The 17,465-nt window shown below is 42.1% G+C and overlaps 2 protein-coding genes and 1 long non-coding RNA gene across 3 annotated transcripts in view; 1 reads left to right on the plus strand and 2 right to left on the minus strand.

The window, feature by feature from the left end:
• PTAR1 (protein prenyltransferase alpha subunit repeat containing 1) overlaps positions 1-4,320 on the minus strand; it is a 424,325-nt gene extending 420,005 nt beyond the window's left edge. Inside the window, exon 1 of the mRNA XM_050760916.1 lies at positions 4,317-4,320. The gene's annotated coding sequence lies outside the window, so the exon portion shown is untranslated. The remainder of the gene's footprint in view (positions 1-4,316) is intronic.
• MAMDC2 (MAM domain containing 2) overlaps positions 1-17,465 on the plus strand; it is a 171,151-nt gene that overhangs the window by 76,208 nt on the left and 77,478 nt on the right. The window contains exons 6-7 of the mRNA XM_050760910.1: positions 4,512-4,768; positions 9,807-9,900. Coding sequence (XP_050616867.1) covers positions 4,512-4,768; positions 9,807-9,900 — 351 coding nt within the window. The remainder of the gene's footprint in view (positions 1-4,511; positions 4,769-9,806; positions 9,901-17,465) is intronic.
• On the minus strand, positions 5,196-17,376 carry LOC126937486 (uncharacterized). Its single transcript, XR_007719749.1, has 2 exons — positions 15,701-17,376; positions 5,196-9,939 (listed from the first exon to the last, which is right to left on the minus strand). It is a non-coding gene; the product is annotated as an uncharacterized LOC126937486 (long non-coding RNA).

Raw genomic sequence — 17,465 nt, forward strand, 5'->3', positions numbered from 1 at the left:
ACTTAAAGTCCATCTATACCTAGTTTCATCCTACTCGAATCTTAAAGATCTGATGAAAAAAAAAAAAAGGCCTTTTCCAGAGGTTCTGGAAGCTCTAGAACCCTATGCCAGATAGGAGTGTTGCGCTCATTGAACTAGGCAGGAAAATTCTCCTAATATCAGGCACTGGACAAAATTTCCCAAGAACTCCAGGCTACCTTCATTGTTTTTAGAAAGGAGAATACTATGGCACTTGCAGCCACCTACCCATTGACTCCTCTTCCTCAGAACAGATTGTATCTGATAACACACTCCGCCTGGTTTGGCTGTCATTCCTCCAGCCTCTTCTCCTGGGGCAGACACCTGAATGACAATTTCTGAATCACCCCTACCAGTTCAACTGAGATAATAAACTCATGATGAGTTACCTTTTGTTCCCTAATGAGAAGCTTAACGTTGCTCAAATTGTCAGTAAATAGAACCCATCTTTGGCAAAAAATGAATGATGGAAAGAAAAAGGGGGCAAGGGCATGTGGTCTAGTCTGGTGGTTCTGAATGAGACCTGGAGTCAGCAGTCTTGGTCTTGTTCCCAGCAGCCTCTCTGACTCACTTTGGGCAGATCGTGTTGTGTTTGCTGGATGATTTTTGGATCAGAAATGTGACTGTGGTTCACTTGGACTAGCGTCCTGAGCACAAGTTGTTAGTGAGGCACTTTGACTGCAAATGCACAAAATATTGTCCACAGAGCAGGTGAGTTACTATCCTTTAAAGACAACTCTCAGATGTCTGTCATCTGCAAGGAAGGTGAATTTACAACAAGGCTGGCTGTGGAAGCAGACAGTAAGCTGGGACTAGGTGGGAAAGAGATTTCCTGGGAGAGATGGCTGTGAAGGCTCTGAGGAGGAAGGAGCCAGACTAGCTGGGGACAGGCCCAATGTCCTTATTGGGCACAGCAGCCATAGTGCCTAGGAGCCATGGCATTTTTGGGGTCCATGACAATATTTTAATTTTATTTTAAAACTGGAAGGGTAAAATGAATATAATAATTTCTAGCCTACATTATATACCTCTTGATGCCAATGCAGTAGTAAACCAAAATGTTAAGGGTTTTTTTTTTTTTTTTTTTAATGGAGGAATGGGCCCACCACAGCAAAAGGGCCTGGGGCCCACAAAAGTCATAAAGATGCCCTGGGTAGGGAAAACTTTCAGCTCAGGATGCAAACCTGACCCCTGAGGAAGAGGAGAACCTGGGCCAACGGGAGCTGCTGAAGGGCCCCATGGCAGACAGAATGGCCTGCCCCTCTGCTGTGCTTGGTCACTCTGGAGCAGGCAGCTGGGAGCAGCCCAGAGTGGTGTGGTCTTGGTACACTCTCCTGCAGGTCCAAAGGTGAGGTGGCTGGAGACCCAGTCAATGATGGTTTCTTCAGCAAGTTCTCTTAAAGAGGATCTCTGTGGCCCCTGCAATTAGGTATCCAGGACACAAAGTATTATAATGTATGTACATTATAATACAAAGAATTATAGCTCTCCTCCACTCAATTCTCCCAGCTCATATCTCACAAAAAGATTGTTTCATTGGTAAGTCATGTTACAAAGGGCAATGAAGATTTCATCTCTGCCTTTGTTACTCACGTGAGTTCTTACAGAACAGAAGCAGATTACAGAGGTTAACTGGTCATAGGCATTCTCCACCACTAGAATGTTCTCGTCAAGGCTGGCTGGCCACCAGGAGTGCTTTAGAGGGTTTTCAAGCTTGGGATATGGAGGAGTGACCTTGCCTCCATATCAGAGGTTCTTTGATTCTATTCAGTCTGACATTCGGATTCTTCCTTTAAAATTCCTCCCCAGAGGTGGCAAAGTGGAGCCTACAGTGGTTTCTAGCCTGTAGATATGTTTATTTGGCACATACGAAGTTTAAAAAAATATGGTAGGGAGTGTTAGGTGTTGAATTGTGCACACTCAAAATTCATATGTTGAAGTCCTAACCCCCAGGACTTAGAATGTGACCTTGCTTGGACACAGATGGGTGCAGATGTCATTAGTTAAGATGAGGTCATGCTGGAGTAGGGTGGGCCTCCAATCCAATATGACCGCTGTCCTTATTAAAAGGGGAACTTTGGGCACAGAGAGAGATGTACACGGGGAGAATGCCATGTAAAGATAAAGGCAGAGACCTTCAAGCCAAGGAATGCCAAAGATTGCCGGCACACCACCAGAAGCTTGGAGAGAGGCCCAGGACCAATCCTTCCCTCACGGCCCTGAGAAGGAACAACCTCTGCTGACACCTTGATCCTTGACTTCTGGACTCCAGAACTGTGAGGCAATACATGTGTGTTGCTGAAGCCTTCCATTCTGCAGTATTTTGTGACAGCTGCCCTAGCAAACCACACAGGAAGCATCCCTTAAAAATGGATAGATTTGCCATGAAAACCTGAATTCCAGACTAGGATGGGGGAAAGCCTGCAGCACGGGGCTGGATGCCGGGCATCCACTGGGTAGGCCCTGCTCTCTCAGGGAGGCTGGAGAACACAGGGGTGAGGGCCAGGCTTCTCACCCCAAGCCGGTTATTGCCGCATAAGAATATGGGCCCAGCACTATCAGATGTTTTTATTTTTCCAGACAAGCTTGGTTTCTGTTTCTCAATGTGGGGAAAAGTAAGATTTCAAATGCTAGCTACTAATTTACCACTCTCTATTTTCTCCCTGACTCAATCAACTTCATTCATACACTTAATCTGGCTGCCTCCTCTGCGAATTTGAGTTCGTAATCTCTGTTTATTCACTGTTGTGTGGTTTGGCAAGACGATAAGGTAAATTATATTCAAATAAGATTCTTCAGGGGATTCAGGGTGTTGAACAACTTGCCATCAGGAGAAAGTGAGCTTTGCCCTGTCCATTTTTCCCCTCTGCCATGTTGAGATGAGGACCTTTCTGAGACCATGTCTGTACATTAAATAACCATTTGTTGAGGGCCCACCACATACCGGGCTATGTGCTAGATACAAAGTAAACATCCAGTGTATAAATGCATATGCTCCTTCTAATATTTTTTTCTGCTCTTCATAATGGAGAAAAGATATTCTTGTCTTATTTTATTTTATTTTTTGGAGACAGGGTCTTGCTTATCACCCAGGCTGGAGGACAGTGGTGTGATCACAGCTTACTGCAACCTTGAACTCATGGGCTCAAGTGATTCTCCTGATTCAGCCTCCCTGATAGCTAAGACCAGAGGTGCATGCTACCATGCCCAGCTAATTTTAAGAAAGTTTTTTCTGTAGAGACAGGGGTCTCACTATGTTCCCCAGGCTGGTCTCAAGTTCCTGGCCTCAAGCAATGCTCCCGTCTCAGCCTCCCAAAGTGTTGGGATTAAGGCATGAGTCACTGCACCTGGCCAGGAATTCTTATTAACCAGAGATTATGTCATGGAAATGAAGATATTAAGCTGTAATTGTTCTGAGCTTGTAAATAGAAAGGGCATTCTGTTGAAGCTGCATTGCATAGCACTTCTCTGTCATCACTCAAATAAATTCATACAAAATTGCTAACAATGATAGCTTACCCTTTATACAAAACAGGCTATAGGGCAAGCATGGTTCTAGAATTGTGAATGGCATTGTAATTGTTAGGCAGCTACAAGGTACCAGGCACATGCTAAGCATTTTACATACATGACTCCATGTAATATTCATTGCCTCTATGAGGAAAGTATTTGATTGTCATTCTAGAGATCCGGAAATTGAGACCCAGACATACTCAGAAACTTGTTCAAGGTCACAGGGCTAGTAAGAAGTGGAGCAGGATTCAACCTCAGTTCTCTTCAATGCTAAGTCAAGGCTGTCTCCATTCTGTCATATGGCTTCTGTGTTTCACCAAGATGCCCCTAACGGAGGCCAGCCCCTGGGTCCAGAGCCCACAAAGACCTGCCAAGAATGATACCACATATTCACTCCTCCAAATTTCAGTGTCGATTGACTTGCATGCTATTAACAATACACACATTGCCATATAGTTGGAATTCAAAATCTTAGTTTCACTCAAAACATACATGGTGAAATCTTGCATTAATTGTAAACATGTGCAGGAGGGTCTCTCCATGCCCTTTTAAGAATAGATGGTAAGCTTTATGTCCTCTTCAGAGTCTTATAACTCAAATAAGGACTGTGAGGGAGTGGCTTCTAGGGTAATGTTCTATTTCTTTCCATGGGTGTGTTCAGCTTGTGAAAATTTAAGCACTCGACAGATGACACATCTACTTTTCTCTATGTATATTTTACTTGAATCAAAAGTAAGGAAAGTAAAAGGAATGGTCTCATCCTGCATTTAGCAGAGTGCAATGAACCCCATGGACCCATCTCTCAGCTGCAACATTTCTCCATCCACTCATGGCCAAACCTCTGTCAGCTGTAACTCATCCACTTCCTCCTCACCATTCCTGCTGGATTATTTTGAATGCAGAATCACACCATTTCACCTGAACCTCTTCCCTTCCCCACCCCCAACTCTTACGCTGTGCTCTGTCTCTCTGATTTTCAGGCCACTACATGTACGTGGACTCGGTTTATGTGAAGCACTTCCAGGAGGTGGCACAGCTCATCTCCCCGTTGACCACGGCCCCCATGGCTGGCTGCCTGTCATTTTATTACCAGATCCAGCAGGGAAATGACAATGTCTTTTCCCTTTACACTCGGGATGTGGCTGGCCTTTACGAGGAAATCTGGAAAGCAGATAGGCCAGGGAATGCTGCCTGGAATCTTGCAGAGGTCGAGTTCAATGCTCCTTACCCCATGGAGGTAGGTGTACTGGTGTGCACCAGCTGTGCCAGGGTGGGCGCTCTGCAGATGTGCCACCCACACACAGAGCTGGAGATGGAGAGGCTGTGCAGTCTCACACTCAGTCTGTCTTTTCTGCTGTGCCTGAACCATGCTCTTTCTCATCCTCAGCCCCTCTCCTGCTCTCCCTTCCTCTGTGTCCCCTTTGCCTGCCTCCTTTATTACCTTCATTTCCTAGCAAGAGTCATTTTTATGAGAAAAAATATGGCAAAAGCCAGTCAACCAACTGGACTTCTTGGCGACCCTCTCCTTCTGAAGCTTGCACTGTGGTCACAGAGGGTTCAAACGAGGAGATCAGAACCCTCCAAGTAAAACTCAGTCTGGAGTTACCTTTCCTGAGAGCAGTTTTGAAGGTTTTCCTTACTTGAGTGAACTGTTTTTCTTAAAAAAAAAAAAAAAAAAAAAAGGTGACTCATTTCTTTTTTTGCAACATAAATAATGTTGTAAAATCAGAAAACTTGCTATTATGGCCCTAGTTTGAAATAAGGCTTGATGCCTTCATTTTAAAACTTTTTCCGGTTATATAAGTGATACGTTCAATGCAGAAGAATTAGAAAATTCAGAGACATGAAATGAATTAAAATGCCCTCAGCCAACTTCACAAAGGGGAGGACTACTAACATTAAAGGTTTAGTATCTTTTCGACTTTTCTAAGCACATACATTGATACATGTCTGTATCTATGTATGTATTTCAGAAGCTACGAGCACTTTCAGTACTGACTATCCGGCCAAGTAGATAAAATTATCTCCGTATTTACAGACAAGAAGAGAGAAAACAGAGTGTCCAAGAAATTGGACATTTTTTTCTAGGTCACACAGCTGGTGAATGCCAGAGAACTTAGTAACTAAGTTCGTGGACTAAAATCTGACCCAAAGCTGAGGAAGGAGGCCCAGCTCTGTCTGAGGACCCCATAGCACCACTAGAATCAGTGGGTGCAGCAATATGGTTGCTATAATATTGCCACAAAGATTTGGAGCTAAGTAGAGTCTCGGTTACCCCAAGTTATGAATGTCCCTCACTTTTCACTTTGTGCGTCTTGCAATATCTTCTCCAGTTCCCTTTAAAGTGCCAGAGAAGCAGATTATTCCTCTGGATGGGTTTCGGTGGTGCCATCTGCTAGCCTGATGTAGAGCTGCAGAGAACAGGGTTGGGTCTTAGTTTCTGATGTGTTTCATCTACTGATGGCGTGCCTGCCTCTCCCCACATCCCCTTCCTATTTACCTCCCCTACCTCCCCCCGCAAAAAAAACACTCTAGAGAGAGCACAGTGTCTTTTGCAGAATGTGTGCTATTTCCTATCCCAAAGTCCAACCAGGTCTTGATTTGTTCTTGCAGCTCAGTGGAAAATTTTCTGTGAGTTTGGGTTATGAGGAGGAAAAGAAATGCATGTACTGCTTCAAAAGTTTCCTATCAAAGTCAGATGAGTCCCCCACACACACTGACAGTGTTCTCTTTACCAACTCCTTTCATCCAACCATAAGCTCCTCGGGCAACGTTTGTCTAAATCAAACTTTGCTGAATTTTTAAAAATCAATACTTGTAAGGTTACAACTCTGGACACGACTAAACCTCAATACACATCCTTTGGGTCAACACATGTGATTTCGCTCTACCAATCTGAACTATTCACTGGTGTTATTTGCTCTCACTCATCAGGAAAAGAAAGTTGTCCTGAAGAAATCAGTGAGTTTAATGTCATCACATTCTCAAGTGAATTTTGAGAAGGAAAACAAACATTGGAGACTGAACAAGAGAACACATTGGCACAGAGGCTGTGATTAGCAAACGCTGATCAGGAATAGCATTCTTACCCCACCGGCTCTGCGTAAATTTTGTCATTCACTTTACCAGCCAGTGCCTTGAGAGCTAAATGTCATGGACCTGTGTTAAGTTTGTAATCTTAATTTGCCCCTTCTCATAAGTCCACATCTGTTCCTTCATTCACAGCCCTTCCCCCTTGGCAAAGACAAATTTCTAGGGTTCCCCTTGGATTTTGGAGAGTTTAGGCACCGGGTCCCTGTGGGACCATTACTGTTAAGGTGAAAGGTACTTTAAGAACTATTTTGTCCAAACTCTTTTTCTTTTCAAAAAATGAAGAAACTGAGGGCTGGAGAAGAATGGGCCTGCTCAAGCTAATTAGTGGCTAACTAGGCTGGAACCTGAACAGAAGTTCAAGAGGGAGTCAACCTGCAGAAAAAAAAAAAAATTATTATTTTTGAAACAGGGTCTCACTCTGTCACCCAGGCAGGAGTGCAGTGGAGTGATCTTGGCTCACTGCAACCTCTGCCTCCCAGGTTCAAGCAATCCTCTCACCTCAGCCTCCCAAGTAGTTGGAACTACAGGCATGTGCCACCACACCCAGTTAATTTTTGTATTTTTTGTAAAGATGAGGTTTCACCATGTTGCCCAGGCTGGTCTCAAACTCCTGAGCTTAAGTGATCCGCCTACCTCAGCCTCCCAAAGTGCTGGGATTACAGGCGTGAGCCACTGAGGCCAACTAACCTTCGGAAAAAGATAGAAAATTAGTTCAGAGCTTGTTATGTGCCTGACTCTGTGGTTGGATATTTGTAGACATTATCTCATTTAATCTCCTCAACAGTCTTACAAGACAGGTGTTTTATAGATAAGAAAACTGAGACCCTGGGAGGTTAAGTGATTCATATGGTTTGGCTGTGTCCCCACCCAAATCTCATCTTGAATTCCCACGTGTTGTGGGAGGGACCCAGTGGGAGGTAATTGAATCATGGGGGCAGTTCTTTCCCATGCCTTTCTAGTGATGGTGAATAAGTCTCGCAAGATCTGTTAGTTTTATAAGGATGAGTTTCCCTGCACAAGCTCTCTTCTCTTCTCTGTGCCTGCTTCCATCCCCATAAGATGTGACTTGCTCCTCTTTGCCTTCTGCCGTGATTGTGAGGCCTCCCCAGCCACGTGGAACTGTAAGTCCATTAAACCCTTTTCCCTGTGTAAATTAACCAGTCTTGGTATGTCTTTATCAGCCGCGTGAAAACAGACTAATACAGTGATATATTCAGGCCTACCTAGCTAATAAGTGATGAAAATGGGATCTGAACTCTGGTCTGTCTGCCTCCAGGAAACCATTCTATTCAGAAGAAGCTGCAAACTAGAAGCCTAGAGGTCAAATCTAGTCCACAGTGGTGATCTGTCTGGCTGTGGAGTGGGATTTTTCATTTTATTTTTAATTTTTGAATTAATTGTCAGCATTGACAAACTCAAAGATTTCAAATAAAATCTAGAGTCAGATCCTCTTGATAATTTGCTAGATACAGAGACGTTAGGCCTCGTATTTGTTTGCTAGGGCTGCCCATAACAAAGTAGCACAAAAGAGGTGGCTTAAAAAAACAGAAATTTTGTAATGTCATCATTCTGGAGGCCAGAAGTTCATGATCAAGGTGTTGGCAGGGCTTGTTCCTCCTGAGGGCCGTGAGAGAGAATCTGTCCTATGCTTCTCTCCCATTTCTGGTGGTGTGCTGGCAATCTTTGGCATTCCTTGGCTTGTAGCTCTCTGCCTTCATTTTCACATGGCATTCCGTGTGTGTGTGTGTGTGTGTGTGCATCCAAATTTCTCCTTTTTATAAGGACACCAGTCATTTAAATTGGAGGCTCACTCTACTTCAACATGACCTCATCTTAACTAATTACATTTGCGGTGACCCTATTCCCAAATAAGGTCACATACTGAGATACTAGAGGTTGGCACTTCAACACAGGAATTGTGTGTGAGGGATGCAGGGGGGCACAGTTCAACCCATAACAGGTCTGACTTCCCACATAACAGCAACTGATGCAGCTGAGTGACAGCTGCCCTTTTAGACAGGGGTTTCTGTCTCTATTTCACAAGAGGCCGCACCATACCCAACCCACTTCTGCGTTTCCACTACCTGCCTGGCTTTTGTAGGCACTGAAGTTTCAAGCCCTGTTCTGTGCTGCGTCTTCTCAGGTTATTAACTCACACAAGAGGACTGCACACCTGGGTGGTTTTTCCAGCACAGGTGAAGGCTGTGCTGACGTCTGATCCCCCATGGTTACAGGCAGAAGGTGGTCGACTGAGCTCACAGTTAAAGTTGGTGGTAGAGAAGAAAGCAAAGCTAAAGGGGTTGAAGTCATTGGTCCATGTTCTTTCTAACCATTGGAACATACCTGGACATGCTGAGATCAGGGTTCTCACCTCTGACTGTTGCATCTTTGTCCAGCCCTTGATGTAGAGTTCATATAGGAAGAAGGAAAGGAACTCAGAGGGTGTTTGCTCCTGAGTGATGGCAGGGAGGTAAAAAAAAAAAAAAAAAAAAAACAACCCTGGCCTGCTTTCTTAGATGATTTTTCCTTTAATTGAAGTTCATAATGCTAATTAGTTCTGTAGTTCTAAGAGAAATGACATAGGCACTTCAGCTGACACTCAAGGAAGAGAGGCATATCCACCAATAAAAGGCAACTTTAAAGACTCTGTCTAGGTCCATTCAGGCTGCTATAACATAATACCATAACCTAGGTAATTTATAAACAACAGAAATGTATTTCTTACAGTTCTGAAGTCTGAGAAGTTCCAGATCAAAGTGTTGGCAGATCTGGCGTCTGGTGAGGGCCTGTTTCCTGGTCCATATGGCACCAACTCCTTGTGCCCTCAAATTCCAGAAGGGGCACACTAATAAGGGCACCAATCCCATTCCAAAACCTAATCACCTCCCCAAAAGCCACATCTTCTATTACCATTCCCTTGGGGGGTTCATATTTCAATGTATGACTTTTGAGAATTCGTGAGTGTCCCACAGACACTCAGATCATAGCAGTTTCATTCTCCCAAAAAGAGACTGTAGGTTGAGGAGGGTGCTGCCCAAACTCATATTTGGAAATCTGATTCCATGAGTCCTTGTCACTTGGCTTCATCTGGTTTGATTGACATGTCATTTGAAATCATTAAGAGCACTTAAGCCAAACTGAAAATATGTGAACATGTGACAGCATGCCATTTTCCTCTGCAGGTTATTTTTGAAGTTGCTTTCAATGGTCCCAAAGGAGGCTATGTTGCCCTGGATGATATTTCGTTCTCTCCTGTTCACTGCCAGAATCAGACAGGTGAGCATTCTCTATCTGTCATTGCATTTTGGGATGTTCCTGTTTCAATAGATGTTTGTGGTTAGAACTTGTTTTAATTGCTTTTAATTTTCATATCTTTCCCCTTCTCTCATCCTTAAAAAATGATTTAAAGGTCATTTTTTTCTGGAATATTACTCTTTTTTCCCCCCTCACAGAGGGAATCTAATGTTTCTGACACCATCAGCCAGTTGTCCTATCTTAGGAAGCTTTTATCTTTCCTTCCCAGGAAAAGAAAATTAAATAATACTAACTTATTCTCACTCCATCTTTCTCTTTAGAGGATATCTTGGGACCATAAATGGGTGGCTGGGTAGATGGACAAAGCTCTCACAATCTACTGAATAGAATAATATATTTTAAAAATGCTTTCCAACAGTATGTATCCAACATTTATAAATGTCCTTATGTTTAAAGATGTTAGTATTTGGTAGACATCTCTGGACAGTTTTAGCTAAATAGCATGTGCTCTTAATTAAACTACTTTCCACTTCCAAGATGAACCCTCAAATTATTTTATCATGATCAGTTTTGCGATTTCATAAATTTGATGTTTAAAATGAGAGAATTATTTTTACTCTCTAGAAAAATAGGTAAGCAAATTGATTCAAAGTGAATTAGAAAGCAAATGTTTTATAATAAGAAGGATAATAATAATGATAACCCAGATATATAAAATTGACCTTACTGTTTAGTGAATTTGTTTCCTTGAGAGACCAAGGGAGACATTATGGTCACCCCGCCTTATTAATGAGCCCTTATTCTTGGTTATGTAGCACGGAAAGTAATTTATGAACTTGGCGTTTGGGGTCTTTCACTTAAGATAGAGTTGGTTCATAATTTAATATGATTTCAGATACATTCTACAAGTCAGGGGACTAAGAAATTTTTTTGGGGGGAGGGGAAGGGGAACTGGGGGTCTTGCTCTGTCACTCAGGCTAGAGTGCAGTGGTGCAGTCACAACTCACTACAGCCTCAAACTCCTGGGCTCAAGTGATCGTCCTGTCTCAGCCTTATGAGCGGCTGGGACTGGCTAGTTTTTTGCTTGTTCATTTTAGTAGAGATGAGCTCTCACTATGTTGTCCAGGCTGGTCTTGAACTCCTGAACTCAAGGGATTCTCCCACCTTGGCCTCCCAAAGTGCTGGCATTACAGGTGTGAGCCACAGTTTACATGGAAAAATATTTTCGACTTGAGCTAAACTGTTACCCCAAAACTAAACAGAAATCTAATCTGCTGAAATTGACTACTGGTTTTCCTAATTCTAATTTTTAAAAGGTTATAAAACAGATAGAACCAGACTAGATTTACATACTTTTTAATGATTTAATCCAAACAATAATCAAAGATTAAAATAGTCTCTAAATTTGATATAACACAGAAACCAACATTGTTTTACTTCTCTACATTTGATTCCTTTCTAATCCTATCAGTTAATATTTCAATTACATTCATAGTAATTTCACAACCTCTTTATCATTATTTTTAGACAAGGTCTTCTTTCTATCACTAGGCAGTGACACTGAAATTTATATTGCCTTGTTTTGTCTATGGGAGAAGAGGTGTTTATCTAATATCTGCACTGGGCAGAGAGTGGGTGAAGAGGCAGCTGGAGGTAACAGAACCAACTGAATCACCCAGAAGTAATGTTCAGAAATGCTCCTCCTTTTGAAAAAAAAGAGAATTTGTGTGAGTTCTTTCCTGCTACACAGGTGGTCTGTCTGGTGAAAGGAAAAGAAAGCATCCAGCAAAACAAGGACCATGTGTTAAGAGGGCTGTTGACCCCTCAGTCTGCAAAGTACAGACTCCTTCTGTGCAGGAACTTCCACATATATGAGTTCTTATACAGTTAGGTTAACCAAGGCTCCATACTCATCTTCAGAACTTCCCACTAAGCCAGTTTGGCTTTAAATGGTTTAATTGCATCATCGTAGTGTTAGGCTTAATCCACCAGGAATGTGGATTCACATCCCTATTCTGCTACTTCCAAGCTATGTGGCATGGGTCACGTTATTTAACTTGAGACTCTATTTCCACATCTATAGTAAAGATGGAAGAATCTGTTTCACAGAGTTGTTGGGAAGGTTAATGAGTTAATGTCTGTGAAGGCCTTAGCACAGAGTATGATACACAGCAAATGCTTCATCATGAGACAATACTATTTACTTTATTTTCAAAATATGCCCACCCATCCCTGGAGAACAGTGGGTCAGATTGCAACTAAAGAGAACCAGCAAAGGGTACTTGCTTGATGATTGTGTCAGCTGGAGCCTGCTTTATGTCTTTCATTGAGCAGCTGTGGGCCAGATTGAGTCTTTAGAAGCTAACCCAGGCCCAATTGCTGCCTAGGCTACAGCTAAGTTTTCATACTTCATCTTACATTTCACAAATAGTTTATGCCCTTCTGTTTCATAACAGGTGCCAACATTTTTTCCTTATCTTGGTTAACTCCAGACTTCTTGTCTCTGCTTTTCCCAGCTGGATCTAGCATTTTCTTCCCTCATCTCCCTAATAGGCTGAGACAGGAATCATTTCAACATACGAATCATCTTGTTCCCACCATCTGGTTGGGTTTAGAGTTAATCCAATCTCCTGGACCTGAGACCCCTCTCATAGTCACAGGTGCTCAACAGCAATGTCATGTGGCCCTCCAATGAACTGCCCCCCTCCCCAGTGCTTCCAGAGGACAGTGAGACCACCCCCCACTTCCTCTCCATCCCTTTGCCCCCTCACTCTCCCCCTCCACAACCACATTTGTCCCAAATTTTAGAAGATGGGAGCAAGACTTCCTTTTGGTCTGTAAATCTTTGAATGCCTAAGAGGTGATCCCATTCACGTCTAGGAATCCTGCCATAAGGCCCAGCCTCAAACTGAGAGCTCTACTGCTCTGCCATATGCCAGGGACTGGGTAGATCCTAACACTCATGGGTACGCCTCTCAGAGAATCAATACCTAAACCCCAATATCAGCCATTCACTGACAACACACTGCCCCGACCTCTTGTCTATTTGGAAACCCAGGCCCAATTGCTGCCTAGGCTACAGCTAAGGCTGCCCCAGCCTTTTTTATCTTAAATGCCCCCAAGGGTCTCCACAGCCTAGTCAGTGAGCCTGGCCCTTGTTTCCCCATAGGTCTTCAGTGTGGTGCCAGGTCCCACTGCCTCTCCTACCCAAGCCAGCTTTGAGCTGTCTCAGCCTGCTCTTGGGCAGGCACATGCTGAAGTAAAACTACCCTGCAAGGTTGGCAGTGTAGAAAACACATTGCCCCCAGTATCTATCTTTTAGCACTCTAGGGGCTGACGAGCCTTTTAGATCTGTGGGGTTGATGCTGAGTTTCTTTCCATGAACTCCATGGAGCAGAGGAAAGGATGAGAAATGTTCCTAACTACTCTCAAACTGCAACACATTCCTGCTAATTAGATTATCTTCAAAGCTTCTCATTTCTAAAAAGTTCAAATGTCAGAAAGCAAGTAATTAAAGCTTACATTATGATGCTTTTTGGTAAGTTGCTTAAAGGGGCTTTAGTTCTTTTTTTCTTGATCACCAACAGATGCTCAGAGGCTTCCAACTGCCTCTGATTCCTCCCTATGCTTCAAATACATCATTACACTTCCCAGCAGCTCAATTTGTGATCCGCCCTTTACTAACACCTCTGAAACAAGCTTGAAGCAAAGGCTCTGCACCCATTCAGGTCACAAACAGGCCTCTGGCCCCATCCTCAGGAATCAGACACTGTCTCACGGCAGAAGCAGCACTCTAGGTGAAAAAGATTTAGCCCTTGAGTTAGGCTTTTGAGATTTTCTTTTTCTTTTTTTTTTTTTTTATCAGACCTCCTCAAGACCCCAGGAAAATCCATTTCAAATCTATTCATTAGCAAAATATTATAATCACATCATCAGAAAAATATTTTCTGTATGACTCAGTCTATCACCATGGAGAGAAGTGATCCTTGCTTACTTTTAAGTTTTTTTGATAGGCATTTTTTTTTAGTGTCGTTTTAAGTTCACAGCAAAATTGAGAGGAAGGTACAGAGGTCTCTCATAGTCCCCTTGTCTTCATATACATTACTGTCCCCCAGAGTCCACAGTTTACATTAAGGTTCACTCGTGGTATTGTATACTCTATGGATGTAGACAAATGTATAATGATATGTATCCACCATTGTAGTATCATACAGAATATTTTCATTGCCCTAAAAACCCCCTCTATATTCAGGCCAGGCATGCTGGTGCACACCTGTAATCCCAGCACTTTGGGAGGCAAAGGAGGGTGGATTGCTTGAGCCCAGGAGTTGGAGACCAGCCTGGGCAACATGGTGAAACCCTGTCTCTACAAAAAAAATACAAAAATTAGCCAGGCATGGTGGTGCATGCCTATGGTCTCAGCTTCTTAGGAGGCTAAAGAAGGAGGATAGGTTGAACTCAGGAGATAGAGGCTACAGTGAGCCAAGATTGCACCACTGCACTCCAGCCTGGGCCACAAAGTGGGACCCTGTCTCAAAAACAAAAAACAAACAAAACTCTGTTTTGCCTATTCACCTCTCCTTCCCCCCAACCTGTGGCAGTTACTCTTCTTTTTACTGTCCCCATAGTTTTGCCTGTTCAAGAATGTCATATAGTTGGAATCATAGAGTATGTAGCCTTTTCAGACTGGCTTCCTTCACTTTGTAATATGTATTTAAGTTTACTCTGTATCATTTCATGGCTTGATAGCTCATTTCTTCTAAGCGCTGAGTGATATTTAGTTGTCTGGATGTACCACAGTTTATATATCCACTCACCTACTGAAGGACATAACTTGGTTGCTTTCAAGTTTTGGTGCTTATGAATAAAACTTCTGTAAACTTTCACGTTTTCATGCCACCTTCCACCCCCTCCCACACATCTAATAACTGAGTTAAGATTCTCTTGCAGTTGCCCAAGAGCACTGCTTTAAGATTCATTCCTTCTTCTACCCTCTCTAGCTGGGAGAAAGAATGAAAAAAAAAAGGAGGCTGTGAGGGGGAAGATTCATTCCTGATGAGGAACTGACCTACTCTTCTCTTCGTGTATGGCACTTGGCAGTGCCACCCCATTTCCTGAGTTAGATGGCCATCTGTAGATTTGGGACTTTTATTTGTTTTTTTATTACCCAGTAGCAGAGGGGTGACTAATACTGAATACTTTCATGGGGTTTCCTGTGGTCTCACATATCCATGGGAGAATGTCAAAGGATCCTTGTTTGTGTAACATCTTGTTCATTTTTCACAGACTTTATCTTCAGGGCTTAAAGATATACCCTGGTGCTGACAGAATCAGGCAGACCAGGCTGTGGGCTAATCTACCCATCTTAGAGCATTGAGAATTCTCTTCATTTCCTCTTCTCCAATCTGGCTCATCTGGATTTGCTCCTGGTGCACTTCCTAGGGCATATCCCCTGAGATACAATCAGGTTCTAGTTATATAGGAACACTTTTTACCTATTTTTTTTTTGTAATGTGTTGTTAATCAGTTACTTTTTAAAATTTAATTTTCTTGGAGCTCTTTAATTTTCTATCATTTCAAACTCGGACATAATTTGCAGGAAAACTACAAAGAACTCCTATATACTCTTCACCCAGCTCTACAAATTAACATTTTGCCATGTTTGCTTTATCTACCGTTTAAGAATAGGTTGCAAACATCATGCCGCTTTACCATTAAATATTTCAGTGTGTATTTTATAATCAAACACGTTCTTCAGCATAACTATAGGATGATTATGGAGTTCAGGAAATTTAATACTGATACAACATTATCAACTTACTTTCAGTCCATACACCAATGTTTCCAATTGCCCCAATAACAACCTTTACAGATATTTGTTCTTCTGGACCAAGATTGAATCTTGCATCCCTGGTAGCATTTGGTTGTCATGCGTCTTTCATCCACTTTAATCTGGGTCAGTTCTTCAGCCCACCTGAATGCTTTCTTGCTTTAGAAATTGACAAATTGAGAATACAGTAAGTTTTTATAGTGAGCTGTTTCATCGGCTCACTGTTCCTAGAGTTCAAATGTTTCTCTAGAGATAATTTTCCAGTTATTCAATACATGTCCTCTCTCCATAATTCTGGATTGTTAGACATGTGTGTCAGCATGCAGAGAAGAATCACACTTGGCTGCACCCAATGTATCCCAACTGCTACAGTCACATCCCCTCTGTTCTGAGAGGGCAATCTGAACAGCGTGATTTACAAGCCACTTGTTGACAGGATTAAAAGTTATTCTCAAAAAAGCAGAAGTATTTTATTTGTATAAATGTATGTGGTGCAAGTACAGTTTTGTTACAGGCATAGATTGTATAGTGTTGAGGATTTTAAGGCATCCATCCTGGAGTAACATACATTGTACCCATTAAGTAATTTCTTATCTTCCATACCCTCTCCTACTCCCTCACCCTTCTAAGTTTCCACTGTCTATCATTCCACTCTGTATCAGTGTGTACATATTACTTAGCTCCCACTTATGAGTGAGAGCATGCAGTATTTGTGTTTATGTGTCTGACTTGTTTCGCTTAAGATAATGACCTCCAATACAACCATGTTGCTGCAAAAGACATAATTTCATTGTTTTTATGGATGAATAGTATTCCAGTTTGTATGTACATATGATACTTTCTTTATTCAGTCATCCGTTGATGGGCACTTAGGTTGATTCCTTATCTTTGGTACTGTTAATAGTGCTGAGATAAACATACAAGTGCAGTATCTTTTTGGTATATTGATTTCTTTTCCTTTGAGTAGATACCCAGTAATGGGATTGCTGGATCGAATGGTAATTCTATTTTCATTTTTTTGAGAAATCTCCACAGTTTTCCGTAGTGGCTGTACTAGTTTACATTCTCACTAACACTGTGTAAGAGTTCCCTTTTCTCCACCTCCTCACCAACATCTGTTAATTTTTGTCTTTTTATTAATAGCCATTCTAAGATATCTTGTTGTAGTTTTAATTTGCATTTCTCTGCTGATTAGTGATGTTGAACACTTTTTTATATACCTGTTGGCCGTCTGTATGTCTTCTTAAAGAGCAGAAATCTTTTATGTTCCCTCCAGGCTATCTGGGGTGAGGTATTTATAGAACAGGGTAAATAATACCAGAACTCGGTGAAGTCAAAGCAATAGCAGTACCCATGACAGATCTGTGACTCTTTGACCTGCACCATTTAAACTGAGTGATGACTTTCTTCAAGCAGATCAGCTCCTATTACTGATGGCAAAGTAGACAGCAGCTGTGCTTCTGACATAGAGATTGAGCAACAAAGGAAAATTGTTTCTGTAAAACATCTAAAATCTTCATCTTAGAGACAAATTGAGTCCCATAAAATATCTTCCTTTTCCCTTTTTTCATTTTAAAACTTTTATGAATGAATTGTGAATTGTGAAGAAGTATATGAATAAATGTTCACAGTAATGAAAGGAAATTTCTTTTGAAATCGGGTACTTCATTTTTATAATGTGAATAGTGCTCCTTTCTCCCCTCCCTTTAGAAAGGAAAAGAACAATTTTCCTGTCATGTTGAAACGCTGGTTTGAT

This window comes from Macaca thibetana, chromosome 15, assembly GCF_024542745.1.
Source record: "Macaca thibetana thibetana isolate TM-01 chromosome 15, ASM2454274v1, whole genome shotgun sequence".
NCBI lineage: Eukaryota > Metazoa > Chordata > Mammalia > Primates > Cercopithecidae > Macaca > Macaca thibetana.